Consider the following 13,954-nt stretch of genomic DNA (forward strand, 5'->3'; position numbering starts at 1 on the left):
TATATCCCTCCACCACTTCGTTGTTTCAAATGTCAAAGGTAGGGACACATAGCAGCAGTTTGTAAAGGGAAGCAGAAATGTCCAAAATGTGGTGAAGATCACAAGTTTGAAGAATGTAAAGAAGAAGTACAAGAAAAATGTTGTAACTGTGGAGGGCAACATAGAGTTACGTATGGAGGATGTGAAGTAAGGAAGAAGGCAAAAGAAATCATACAGATTAAAATGACTAAAAACATAAGCTATGCAGAAGCAGTTAAAAATGTGAAGGAACAGAAAACAAGAAAGATTGAACAAATAGCAAATCAAATTCCACAGCAAAGCAAAGTACAGTCAGAAGAAAATGTTACAATATCAGTAGAAAAACTAATATTATTCGTAGCGTATGTTATCAACTGTACTGACCAAGCCAAGCATAAAACTGAGAAGATTAAAATAATAGTGAGAGGAGCTGAAAAGTTTTTGGGGTTTAAGGAGGGATCGTGGGAGAACATAAATAAAAAGTTGGAGGTAGATGGGAGACAAGGAACATCTGGTGAAAGTACATGTTAATATTACAATGGAAGGCAAGAAGTTTAATCGCTAACGGACAAGAACTTAAAGGTTATATTGATAGTCTTGAAGAACAACCAGAAATGATTTGTGTTCAGGAAACATGGTTAAAAACAACATTGGATTTTGTGATAAAAGGATATGATGGTGTAAGAAGAGATCGACAGGAGAGAAGTGGAGGAGGATGTGGAATATTTATTAAGCAAGGGATACAATATCAGGTATTAGGGAAAGGGAAAGAACTTGAATATATAGTAATTGAGATATGGGAACAAGAAGGTAAATTTAAAATAATAAATTTTTATAATCCATGTAAAACATTGTCAATTGAAATAATGGAGGAGTTAAATGAATATTTGGAAGGGAAAGTAATTTGGTGTGGAGATTTTAATGCAAATAGTACATTGTGGGGTAATTGTAATGATAAAAATGGACAAGTTATAGAAGAATTAATGAAAATAAAAAATCTAGTATGTATTAATGATGGGAGGGGAACAAGAATCAATGTAAGAACAGGGATGGAATCAGTTATTGATTTAACAATGGTTTCAAATGGTTTAGCTGGTAGTTGTGAGTGGGGCATTGATAAAAATTCAACAATAGGTAGTGATCATTATCCCATTACAATAAGAGTAGGATTAACTTTAAATAATAGGAATATAAATGTCAATAAAAAACTAAATTTTAATAAGGCAGACTGGACTAAATTTAGATACTTGAGTCAAATAAACTTAGAGAAAGTAGATATGAGAATGGATATAAATGATGTAAATTTAAAAATTTGTAAGGTAATCATGGAAGCAGCAGATAATTCTATAAAGAAAGCAGGGTGTAAAAGTAATAAGAAAATGGTACCATGGTGGACAAATGAATGTAAAGAAGCAATAAAGTTAAGAAATAAAGCATTTAAGGTACTAAAAGGAAATCCAATTTATAAGAATTTAATTGATTATAAAAGAAAGCAAGCAAAAGTAAGGAGAACTATTAAGAAGGTAAAAAGAGAATATTGGAGAAATTTCTGTAGCACAATAGGGAAAGAAACAAAAATAGAAAAAATTTGGAAAATAATTAAAAGAATGAATGGCATAAAGAGATAGTTTGAATATCCTATATTAAAAATAAATAATATAAATATAGTAAAAGATGAAGATAAAGTTGAAATATTGGCAAGAATATTTAGTAAAATTAACAGTTCAAATAATATTAGTGAAGAGGGAAGAAAAGGAAGAGAAAATACAAAACTTATATATAAAGATGTATTACAGAGTGTTGAAGAAACAAATAATCTGTTAAATGTTGAATTTACAAAAGCTGAATTAAATTATGCACTTAGGAAGACAAAAAATACAGCACCAGGTAAAGATCAAATTTGGTACAGAATGATAAGGCAACTTGGTGGAAAATCGAAAGATATAATATTACAATTATATAATAAAATATGGGAGGAGGGAAAATTACCACAGAGCTGGAAGGAATCAATTATAGTACCAATAGCTAAACCAGGAAAAGATAAATCAAATCCAGGAAATTATAGACCAATAGCCTTAACATCAAATCTATGTAAAATAATGGAAAAAATGATTAATAGTAGACTAGTATATTATTTAAATAATAAAGGATATATGTCAAAATATCAAAGTGGTTTTAGAAAAGGGAGGAGTACTAATGATCCAATGCTTTGCTTAGAGCATGAAATTAGAAGAGCACAGGTAAATAAAGAAAGTGTAGTGGCAGTATTTTTTGATATAGAAAAAGCATATGATATGATGTGGGTGGAAGGATTATTAATTAAATTACAAATACTGGGCATTAAAGGGAAAATATTTAAATGGATCAAAGACTTTTTAACAAATAGGAAAATACAAGTTAGAATTGGGGAAGTGATCTCAGGAAAATATATAGTAGAAAATGGAACTCCACAGGGGAGTATTATAAGTCCGTTATTGTTTTCAATTATGATAAATTATGTATTTAAAGATATTGGAAAAGAAATGGGATGTTCACTTTTTGCAGATGATGGAGCTGTTTGGAAAAGAGGAAAAAATGTAGATTTCATTGTAAAGAAATTACAAGAGGTTATTATTGAAATAGAGAAATGGGCGTTACAATGGGGATTTAAATTTTCAGTTGAAAAAACCAAAGTAATGATATTTAATCAGAAAAAAATAAACAAGGAAATAAAATTAAAATTATATAACCAAGAATTAGAGCAAGTAAAGTATATAAAATTTTTAGGATTATGGTTTGATGAAAAACTAAAATGGAATATACATATTCAAAAAGTTGTTGATAAATGTAAGAAAATTTTAAATATTATGAGATGCTTGGCTGGCAGTGACTGGGGAGCAGATAGGAAATCACTAAAACAGATTTACACAGTAATGATAAGATCTAACATAGACTTTGGTTGTATAGTTTACGGTTCAGCAGCTAAAACACATCTGGTTAAATTAGATATTATCCAACATCAGGCATTAAGATTATGTACTGGAGCATTTAAAACTACACCAACAGCAGCAATAGAAATAGAAATGGAAGAAATGCCGTTAGAGTTAAGAAGAATAAAACTAGAAATAAATTATTGGTTAAATTTACAATGTAATAACTTGGATCATCCAATTTGGGAAATTTTAAATCCATGTTGGGAAAAAGAAAAGAAAGAAATGAAGAGTTTTGGATGGACAATTGAAAATAAAGTAAAAGAATTTAAAATGATTGATTTAGAAATTAGTCAAACATCACCAATATCAATTATACCACCATGGATTCTACCAGAAGCAACAGTAGATATGTCAATAATGGAAAAGAAGCAAGATAAATCTTCCATAGTAGATAGTTATTCAGTACAGATACATTTAAATAATTATAGATATATTCATATATATACAGATGCATCAAAAATAAATGGAAAAGTAGGAATAGCTTTTGTAGTACCAGAATTCAATCTAAAAATAGGAAAACGAATTACAGACGGCTTATCAGTATACAGAGGAGAAATATTGGCTATATTATTAGCTTTACAATGGGTAGAATATATAAAACCATTAAAAACAGTCATTTGCTCAGATTCAAGCTCTGCATTATTAAGTTTATAATATAATCAATCAGATAGTAGGATGGACATTTTATTAGAAATATTTCATACATTATACAGAATACAAAAAATGGGCTTGATAGTTATATTTGTGTGGGTTCCAGCACATATTGGAGTAGAAGGAAACGAGAGGGCAGATAAAATAGCAAATAATAATTCAAAATTCAAAATCCTATTAGTTTTATAGTTAAAACAAGTAAATCTGAGGGAAAGAGTATTGTTCAAGGAAAGCTGATGGAAAAATGGCAAAAAAGGTGGGATGAAGGAAAAACAGGAAGATGGTTTTATAAAATTCAGAAGATAGTAGGAGAAAGAAGAAATGGAAGACGAAATAGAAAGGAGGAAAGAGTGATAACAAGGTTGAGATTTGGGCATACAGGACTTAATTATACACTTTTTAAAATTCAAAAGCATGATACTGGTAAATGTGATTATTGTGGAAAATATGAAACAATAGAACATGTTATATTAGAATGTCATAAATATGAAAGAGAAAGAAGATATATGAGAAGAGAGTTTGAAGGTATTAAGGAAAAGGTTAATTTATTAGATATTTTGAGGAAGAATTTAGGAAGTAAACATGTACAAATAGTGATTCGTTTTTTAAAGAAAACAAAATTATTTCATAGAATTTGATTATAGTAGATACAATTGTGAAAGTATGGAGGATATAGAAGGGTAGAATACAATGTAATGTGTAAGTATGTCTATTTGTATATATACATATAGGTAAGATATATTTATTTATTTAATTTGTAGAATTAAATATATATATATATATAAATAGATAGACCGACACGAACCACACTCCATACCAGTAAGTGGCGGTAATGCTACTAAACGTTTGTTGCCAACCGCCAATAAAACCAAGAAGAAGAAGAAGTACTTTCCTCAGCATTTTCCGGTTGCTAGCACGAAAGAGTAGCTAACAGATTTCATAATCTTGTTTTTTTTTTTTTTTTTGATAGTACAAATTGACCCAGAACGTATTAAGACCTTGCTATATTATATTTTAGCAAGTTATTGACAAAGGCTTACAGCTAAATCTGGGAGGGTATAAAACGAACGGTGCTAAAATAGGTTGTCTACTAACGTTAGTTGAGTTAGTCACGGCTAGCGTAAATGGCTGCGGCCATTATTCCTCTTGTCTCTACTCCTGCATTAAGGTTCGAAAATCTCTTTTAAGCTAAAAAAATAAATAAACACAAGTCGGCCAATTGTTTAAAGAATGATTTACATATGCTAAGTTTCAGCTTTTTCTATCAATTATTTGGCTAAGTTCAAAAATAAGTTTTGTTGATTTTCATCCCCCTGTTATGGCAGTGCATCAACATAGGAGCACGCTACCTAGCAATTGTTTCTGCTGCTCTTTTATTACAAATGGTTTTGTTAAAATGTTATTGTTTTTGTTTTTTTACACTTAAGTCAGAAACAGCGTAGAGCCGCACAGAGAAAGGAGAGAAGAAGACGGAAACGACAAGCTCTCGCTCAGACCAGAGAATGTGGTATAAATCCTAATAATTCTTACTGACCTCTTTTTATTTCTTTGTTGCATTGATGGGAAACTATTAAGCCTTGGTGTTTTGCTACAGAATTGACAAATGAGGCTGAAGAAGAGGAGGAATTGAATGAAGGAGATGGTGAAGAGGACAATCCTGCTGAGGATGAAAGGTAGGGGCAATGCTCATCACTGCTGTCTTGCAGCTGCTGAAAACCTTAGGAAAACAGTCCTCGATTCTCTCCTGTTTATTTTTCAGGCAGCGGCAACATGAAGAGTGGCTGGAAAAAGAGAGGCTGGCTCAGGAAGAGTTCAGACAGAGGACCGAGAGGGAGGAAGTTGCAAGGAAAAAAAAAGAGGAGGAGGAGGTAATAAAAACCCTGTTGAGGTAGAAAAAAAAAAGAAGCTTGTATGCTCCCACTAATGATGTATAGTAAGTAGCAGAGTAGTTACTCGTCAATGAGTTGTCAGTGTGCACAAAAATGTCTTGTCACAACACACAAACATAAATTAGTTGTGTAAATAGATGAGTTGTCTTTTTTTCCCTAATGACAACAAATTCAAACAATTAATAAAAGGGGGCTAATAATAGTTTTCCTTGTAGAAAACAGTAATATTTCTTTGCATCACAGTACCTCATTTTTGTATTACCCTATGTCATCTGCAACAAGTGTGACTTCTGGGGTTTATTTTGCACTCATCAAACACAATTCTGCTGCAGTAAATTCTGTTATTGGTGATTAAACAGCTAGAACCGTGAAGTGATCATATGTCATAAATGTAAATATTAAATGGTTGCTGTCTTTGAGTTCACAGCACATGATAAAGGAGGAATGGGAGGCCCAGCAGAGGAGAGAACAAGAGGAAAAGGAGCAGAGGCAGCAGGAAAAACGAAACAGAGAGGTGAAACGGACTCCAGGAGGATAGAAACTTAAAAGAAATATATCCTCTGCTGCTAACTTATCCAAAAAATAAAAGTAATCGAAGAAGTTCATCAGAAGAATATGTTTTTTCATTGTGACCGAGTTTTACATTTCCTTGACTTTGTGGCACAAGCGACCCATCATATTCCTTAACTAAGATCCACTCAAAGAGAAACAAAGCTTACACCCTCAGCTTGCACATCAAGAATGTATCTTTTACTTTGTGTGGCAACTGTATGTAAAATTGATTTATAAGTCTGTCAGTTTTTTTAATATTTTGGGTGATTTGTGTGCCTATCGGGCCTCGGTAATGAACTCTTAACCCCCAATAACAGACATGCTGCAGTTTGTTGACGTCTTTACATTTTTCACAAATCGTGTGTTTAAAACATTTGTAGGAGGCTGTTCAGAAAAGGTTGGATGAAGCTGAGAATCAGGTAAAAACAAACAAAAAATGTTACCATGTTTGTAGGAGAGTGAAAATGTGTTATTTAAGCCCGCAAATGGAGAATAGATGCAGAGAATTATGTTTGCTGTCCCTTGTAGCTGGATAATGGAGGACCGTGGATGAATCCCGAGGCTCCTGTGACGGTGAACTTGGAGAATTTCGGAACAGAGCGCGATGTAGCCAACTGTCCTTTCTTCCTGAAGACCGGAGCATGCCGATTTGGAGACAGGTACTGTTTGTCGCTTTTTGTAAAGGATGATGTATTAACTAGATCTAAAATATCGCAGTTTCTGAGTTGTAATTAAGAATTTACCTGAAGGGACACCTTTCTGCATTTGTCCCAAGTGCAGGTGTTCTCGGAAGCACATGTATCCGACTTCCAGCCCAACTCTGTTGGTCCGTGGCATGTTTAAGACGTTTGGGATGGAGGAGTGGCGGCGGGACGATTACGATATGGATGCTTGTTTGGAGCACAGCGAGGAGGAGCTGCTGGAGTCTTTCCTCGAATTTTATCATGACGTTCTACCGGAGTTCAAGGGCATCGGCAAAGTGGTGCAGTTCAAGGTGACGGGAGAGAAGGGCGTTCACTGAAGATTAGTTTCATGAAAATAAAACCGGATTTCCTCAGCTGTTTTAGTTTGCAGATGTTTGTAATGCATCCTGCTCATTCTGCTCTTAGGTCTGCTGCAATCATGAACCACATCTGAGAGGGAATGTTTACGTTCAGTTTGAAACGTAAGTTATTGATCTGACTTTTTTTCCAAACTGCTTAGCGTCTTGAGGACGCTGTGTTTTTTGCCTTGTAAAAATTCTCACACATGAATATGCTTTGATGTAAACTCTTCAATCGTAGCTCTGGCTGTCAGTTTATAGATGGCTGTATGTTTACAGGGTTTGACCTGCTGACGGGTAAATCTCCTTAGTCAGAAATTACTTTATATTGCTCCTTCTACCTTCCCATCAGCTTCCCAGGCTCTGCTCAAGAATTTTATCCCCACAGCATGATGGTGCTACCACCATGTTTAACCGGAGAGACATTATTCTGCAGCTTTTTGCGTGTAGACTGAACAGTACAATTTTGGATTTATGTGACTCAGAAAACCTTCTTCTTCCAATGTTTCCTGTGTCTCTTACATGGCTTGTGGCAAACAGAGATCTTCTGACTTCTTGTTTTTCCAACAATGGCTTTCTTCTTGCCACTTAACGAAAAAGGCCAGATTTGTGGAGTCTATGATTAGTAGTTACCGTGTCAACCGATTCTCCAACTTAATGGATTTTATTTAGGGGTATCAGAGTAAAGGCGGCTCAATACAAATGCACACCACATTTTTCACATGTATTTATTTTTTGTTAAACAATATTTGAAAATGTTTTTTTCCCTTTAACCTCACCATTGCACGTACTTTGTCTATGTCTGTGGTTAAGATTAAAGGTGGTATGAATACTTTGTGATCACAATCCTCACATTTTGTCCTCTTCTCGCCTTCCTGTGCAGAGAGGAGCTGTGCAAAGAGGCCTTCATGAAGTTCAATGGGAGATGGTATGCTGGCCGGCAGCTTCAGTGTGAGACATGTCCTGTTACACGCTGGAAGAATGCCATATGTGGTGAGTTTCCCTTCACACGACGACTTAAGGGCAGAGAAGCTACATTCCTTTTAGCATGTTTGCTATTTCAATTGTTTGTTCTTTTTCTTCGTTAGGACTGTTTGACAGACAGAAGTGCCCTAAAGGCAAACACTGTAACTTTCTGCATGTATTTCGAAACCCGGGCAATGAATTCTGGGAGGCTGACAGGGACCTCCAGATCTCCCCGGATCGCAGCGTCAGGGGTAGTCGCAGAGAGGAGTGGCATTCAGAGCGCTACAGAGAGCGATCGTGGAGGCAGCGTCGCAGCAGCCGAAGCCCAGCAAGATCAGAGAGATCTCACAGAAGGTGGGAAGACGACATGGAGAGGAGCAGGAGCAGAGAAAGGAGGACCTCTCACCAGCGCAGAGACGACCAATGGTCATCTAGATCCAGACACAGCGACAGGAGGACAGACAGGCACCGGAGCAGGAGTCGGGACAGATCAAGGAGCAGAAGCAGAGATAGAGAGCAGCGTAGAGATAAAGAAATGGAGAAGAAATACAGAGACAGAAATGAAGATGAGGGTCCTAGACGAGAAACAAGAGAGAAATCGAGAAGCACAAGTAGAGAAAAGAAAAGACACAAACAAAGCAGAGAAAGAAGCCCAAAGATATCAGACAAAAGTCTTTCCGATGGTACAAAAACCCACCGCCATCACAGACGCTCCAAAAAAAGCAAGAAGAGCAAAAAGAAACACAAAAAGAAAAGGCTCTTGTCTGAAAAGACATGTTCCTCCACACAGTCAGAAACTGAGTCAGAGGAAGAGACTTGGGATAATCCTTCAATACTGAGTCCCAGTGGAGACCTTAAAGAAGAGGAGAAAACTCGGGAAAAATGTGCTGATGAGAATAATTTAGATTCAGAAGTGAAAACTGAGGCCACTCCTGAAATCAAGAGCGATCTGACATCCAATGGGGACATTCGTTCTTAATTGCTTTGTATTTAAAACCAGTCATTCGCTGCTACGCTACTTTTATTCATTTTACATCATCAGAATATGTAGTATTAACATCTAGAGGTCGATGTGGGATCATTAACACCATAAACATGTCATGGATGCTTGGTGGATCTTTCTTGTCAAGGCTTTTTACACTGAATATTCACATTAAATACAAACAGTCAACACTTTTTAGCCTTTCTCAGCACACATGTAAATAACTTGTATATGTTTTAAAATAAATGCTCAGTATTGGGATTTGATGCACTTTAATGTTCAACATTTGGGAAGAAAAAGATCAGAATGGGTTCTGGAATATATCTGTAATTTCAGATTTAAGAAAAAAATAGTTGGCCGTGTTAAATATAAAACAAGTGTAGCAAAAATCAAAGATGGGTTTTGTTCAATAACAGGCTTGAGACTGCAGAAGAAAAACTTTAAACTGTTTAAGATGAGCAGCCACGTTCATCTGCATTTAACTATCTGGGGTTGATGGATGCCTTCCATGTATCCGATATGCACAGTTCTCTTTCTTACGTTATTAATCCACAAAGTTCACACAGCTGTTGAATAGGAGTATAAAATACAGTCATCTGTAGTCAAATGGTGACCATATACTTTGTTAGAAATCCCTTTTTCTGCCATTCTGGCCTCCTTTAGACTCCATTGAGAAGGTTAAACACAGTGTTTTTTGGTCAAAAGTTAGTCTAACGATGAACCAAACCTTTCATAAGTGGTTATGAAACAGTGTTTTTAAGACACTATCCCGGCCTGGAAACTACAGCAAAGATTTATCACAAAAAACGTTACATTTCACTTGAACCCTTTCAGAGGAGAAATAGTTCATGCTCATGACAAAAACGAACAATACAGACAACAGAACAAAGCTTAGCAAGCCGCCGCTAACTCAAAAATGACCAACTTCGACAAATGTAAACAGCTTGAATTTCTGCAAGAGGCCAAATGAACACAGAAAAACAATACTGATGCTGTGATCCACCCATGTACAGAAGGAACTGTAATATTACTGAGCTGTGATCCTCTGAAAGTTATCCTCAGCTGGTGCCTCAGATTAAAGAGCTACTTCACAAAGTGTTGGCACAAAATAGAAACATTAAAAGTAATTGCCACTTCTGAAAGCATCTCAAGTCCTTGGAGACAAACATTTCAACCCAACCGGTGCACTTTCCAATGACATTTATTACCAAGACTCTGCACATACAGTAGTCAAAAGGTTTTTGACTACTGTTTTTGCTGTGTTGAAATAGTTACTTTGCTGTAGTGAAAACCGAAAGGGACCAGGAAATACCTTGAGAACAGCTTTAACCTTCTTGGTGTTTGTTGTGTATACGAGGCACCAGCAGCACTTAAGTCAAATTGCTAATTGTGCAAACAGTGATCAATGGATGATCTTAAAAACAAGCTGGATTTGTGACACTGGTGCTACATTTCTCTCTGTTGAGTCTGGAGGTTAGGAGAAGTGATGGATGCTAAGTAGTGCAGAATACTTTGCGGGAAGATGGAGGCACACTGAATGGACGTTACAGTATAGTACAGTACTTGATACAGTCCAATGATGCCGATTATATGCGTACAACACCGACACTGTGGAAAAGGAAATGACAAAGACGTGGATGTGATCAGATCTGCATCTGTGGGGGACAACGCTAGGCGGCGCGACGTTCTATGTCAGCCCAATTTCTTCCAAGACGCTCCGTGGTGCCTCGGCTTCCTGCAGGAGAGAAACAAAGAAACGTTTCCTGCATTTGAACTGCGAGTGTAAATAATAGTATTAACCACGCAGGCGTGCATGGTGAGCCATTACAACAACAGCACTGCTTTTGCTTAAAAATAAATCACAGAGATGGGAATCTGGAGGAGGTTTAATTTAAGCGCTGCAGGCTTAAAATAAAAACAGGTGGCAGCAGGTGCAAATGGTTGCAGGCTGGAAACTGCAACATGCGACAGAAACCCTTCTGTTTGATTCGCTGCCAAGTGAAATTCTCAACACAACGTCGGTTTCTACAATTAGATGTTTAAATGCTATTTAAAGCAATTAATAAGGTGGTGATTACACTTTTCTGCATATAAAGATCTAAAATCACAGCCTAACATCTCTAATGTTGAGCATTTTATTAAAATCTGCAGTAGGTATTTTCCACAAACATTGCAGATTTTGCTGAACTAATTCGCTAAATCATCTTGACCCAAGTTCAGCTCTGTCCATATCATACCTCCTGCAGCAGGTCAGCCTGCTCGATTGCCTTCAGCACGTTCTTTTTGGAGGTTTCCTGAGCTTCCCCACCCAGCAGGAACTCATCCAGAATAAAGTAGGCCTTCTCAAAGTTGAAGATGATATCCAGCTCACAAACCTGTGTGGGAACAGTATCACAAAGATCGGGAAAAAAGGAGACAGTCCTGTGCGACAAACGTTGCTTCCTACAGTAACGGCTTTTAACTGCAGTGTTTGTGTTACATTTAGGAAACTCACGCTGCCAAAATATTTGTCGAGTAGTTCCACATATCTGTGAATGATCTCCAGAGTGATCAACTCATTATCCTGATCCTCGACCGCACAACAGAAGTACAGGCTGGCGTATCTACAAAAAATAAAAACAGGCAAGAAATGAAACCAACATATGTGGAAGAGATTCAGTAAACCTTCATTTTCTTTCTCCACTGTTTAAATAAATGTGTGCAAATGATAAAAAAGCAATTTCATCGCAATCTGAACATCTGCTTGACAATATTCAAATGTTTTAGTGTAACAAAACGTCACACAAACAGAATGTACTGCAAGCAAAATAAACCAGGTTGCATTCGACTGTCAAGGAGAACCTGACAGGCAGCTCCTTTGTGTAATGACTACACAACACTAAAGTTTAGTGAAAGTGTTTGTGTCTAAACCTAATGCTGTTTTTTATTACCTCATACAGCAAATCAAATGATTTCATTGTATTTTGTATGACTGAGTGGTGATGCTGCCAGAATAATAAACAAAAAAAAAACTTTTTTGCTCAAGTACTGAAAACAAGGAGTATTGATGAATGCCAAAGATCTCTATATCTCTCAGAATAAACATATTGTTGATATTGGTGTTGACTGAAGAAAAGGTGGGCTGCACAGTGGTGCAGTTGTTAGCGTTGTCTTGGCAGGAAGGAGGTCTTGAGTTCCAATCCTAGCCTGGGGTCTTTCTACAGGTTCTCCCAGTGCATGAGTAGATTCTCTCTGGGTACTCTGGCTTCCTCCCACAATCAAACTACATAACTGATAGATGAGTGTGTGCAAGCATGGTTACCTGTCCCATTCTTGTATACTTGATCGCTGTGCATTTCTTGCAAAAACCAGCAAAATGACTGCACTCTTTTTAAGGCTGAAATCTGCAGTCTCTCTTCTTTAACCCCCTGACACCATGCAACAAAAGCTTGACTTTCTGTCCCACAGTGATCACTGAACACCCTGCTGAGGAGATTTCATTTACCTGTAGTAAAGGTAAACTGAATGCTCAACACATTTCAGACTACAACACTGCATGGTAAGAGACTGATTTTAGGGTTTATAGCAACTTTGCGGGTCACAAAACAGATTACAAGAACTGAAGAGTCAATATTCTTCTCACTGGTTAGATAAAAAAAATGTGAAAATCTCAGAATCAACTGAGTCCATATATCTGTGGGGAAAGCAAGCACTGAATAGTATGAGTCCATCTTAGCAAAGCCACGTTTAAAGTATACTAAAAGTTTGCTTTATATAATCTACCTTTTGTACACAATCTTTAGGTCCCTCCACTCCAGGAAACTGCACATCTTAGGCTTCCTGGCCAGTATGGTCTGGACCAGATCTCTGGAGATCTTCTTCCTCTCCTTGTCGGAGAGAGGTACATACCATTTCTGAAGCCGCAGCTTCCCCTGCCGGCTGAACAGCAGCATGAACTGCATCTGAGGAGGGAGAAGTTCAATGGGAGAGACAAACATGAATCACAATGAGTGAGAAACACCGGGATAAAGGAACCCGAAAAGAGGATAAGGAAATACTTTTGGAGGTTAAGGCATAAGACGTCGGAAATCAGCAGATATTTACAATACAATGAATAAAACACTGATGTTACATTTATTGCATTCACTAAAAAGGTCCTAGTTGCAGGACATGAATGAGATGTTAATAAAAACACAACATTAACACTTGATCAAATTTGGATTACATCTTGTAAATCATTCACCTTAGGGGCTTTGGCATAAAGTTTTATTAGCTCGCATCAGCTAATGTCGCTTAATTGCCTGGTATTAAAATCAACACCACGTTACGTGACATTTGCGCCCCCTCCTGCGGCGTTTATCTAGTTACAGCACAAACAAGACGGCAAAAACAAGATTCAGTACCATTGGAATGGACCTTCGAGTTAGTGACTTGACCGGCTGGAACTTCAGCAAATTAAAGCTCAACACATGATCAAAACAAGACGAGAGAGACTTCTACGTTTCTATAGCTTAGCTTCCCGTCCAGCCCGATGCTAAACTGCCTACCGGATGCTTTTCACACAGATACGCTGTGATTGGCTGAAAAAGTCAGGGGTGTGCAATTTGATTGGTTGTAAGGTTCCGTTATTTATGACGTAATATGGGAGTGAGAATAACTACTGCTTGCGGTGGCTCATAGTTTACCATGTTCCTGGTTTTGCTTCTCTTTGTTTAGTTACAATAACATTTATGATAAAAGGTAGGAGAAAACTTTAAGGGAATAATCATAAAGGGACATGTTAATAATACACGACAATAAATAGGCTCTACTTCCATAAATATTGCTCATTGCTGATCACAAAAAAACAAAACAAAACTCGGCAAACAATTGGCTGCAAGAAAATGTGCATTTCCAACTGTGA

General features: G+C 36.8%; 2 protein-coding genes across 3 annotated transcripts; one reads left to right on the top strand and one right to left on the bottom strand.

Moving 5' to 3' along the window:
• Positions 1-4,518: 4,518 nt before the first annotated feature.
• Positions 4,519-9,333, top strand: zrsr2 (zinc finger (CCCH type), RNA-binding motif and serine/arginine rich 2). Its single transcript, XM_047363236.1, has 11 exons — positions 4,519-4,809; positions 5,069-5,148; positions 5,236-5,314; positions 5,401-5,509; positions 5,958-6,044; positions 6,463-6,501; positions 6,611-6,741; positions 6,863-7,076; positions 7,192-7,247; positions 8,008-8,117; positions 8,213-9,333. Exons 1-11 carry the CDS (start codon positions 4,766-4,768, stop codon positions 9,067-9,069), a joined length of 1,806 nt encoding a protein of 601 aa, XP_047219192.1. The 5' UTR covers positions 4,519-4,765; the 3' UTR covers positions 9,070-9,333.
• On the bottom strand, positions 9,328-13,612 carry ap1s2 (adaptor related protein complex 1 subunit sigma 2). Of its 2 annotated transcripts, none has more exons than XM_047363239.1 (5): positions 13,455-13,612; positions 12,835-13,013; positions 11,567-11,675; positions 11,310-11,447; positions 9,328-10,807 (listed from the first exon to the last, which is right to left on the bottom strand). In XM_047363239.1, the coding sequence occupies exons 1-5, from the start codon at positions 13,455-13,457 to the stop codon at positions 10,760-10,762; spliced, it is 477 nt and encodes a 158-aa protein (XP_047219195.1). In that variant the 5' UTR covers positions 13,458-13,612; the 3' UTR covers positions 9,328-10,759. The 2 variants fall into 2 exon arrangements, with proteins under 2 accessions (XP_047219195.1, XP_047219196.1); XM_047363240.1 differs by lacking the exon at positions 13,455-13,612 and adding an exon at positions 13,295-13,433.
• Positions 13,613-13,954: the final 342 nt, after the last annotated feature.

This window comes from Girardinichthys multiradiatus, chromosome 4 (assembly GCF_021462225.1).
Source record: "Girardinichthys multiradiatus isolate DD_20200921_A chromosome 4, DD_fGirMul_XY1, whole genome shotgun sequence".
Taxonomy (NCBI): domain Eukaryota; kingdom Metazoa; phylum Chordata; class Actinopteri; order Cyprinodontiformes; family Goodeidae; genus Girardinichthys; species Girardinichthys multiradiatus.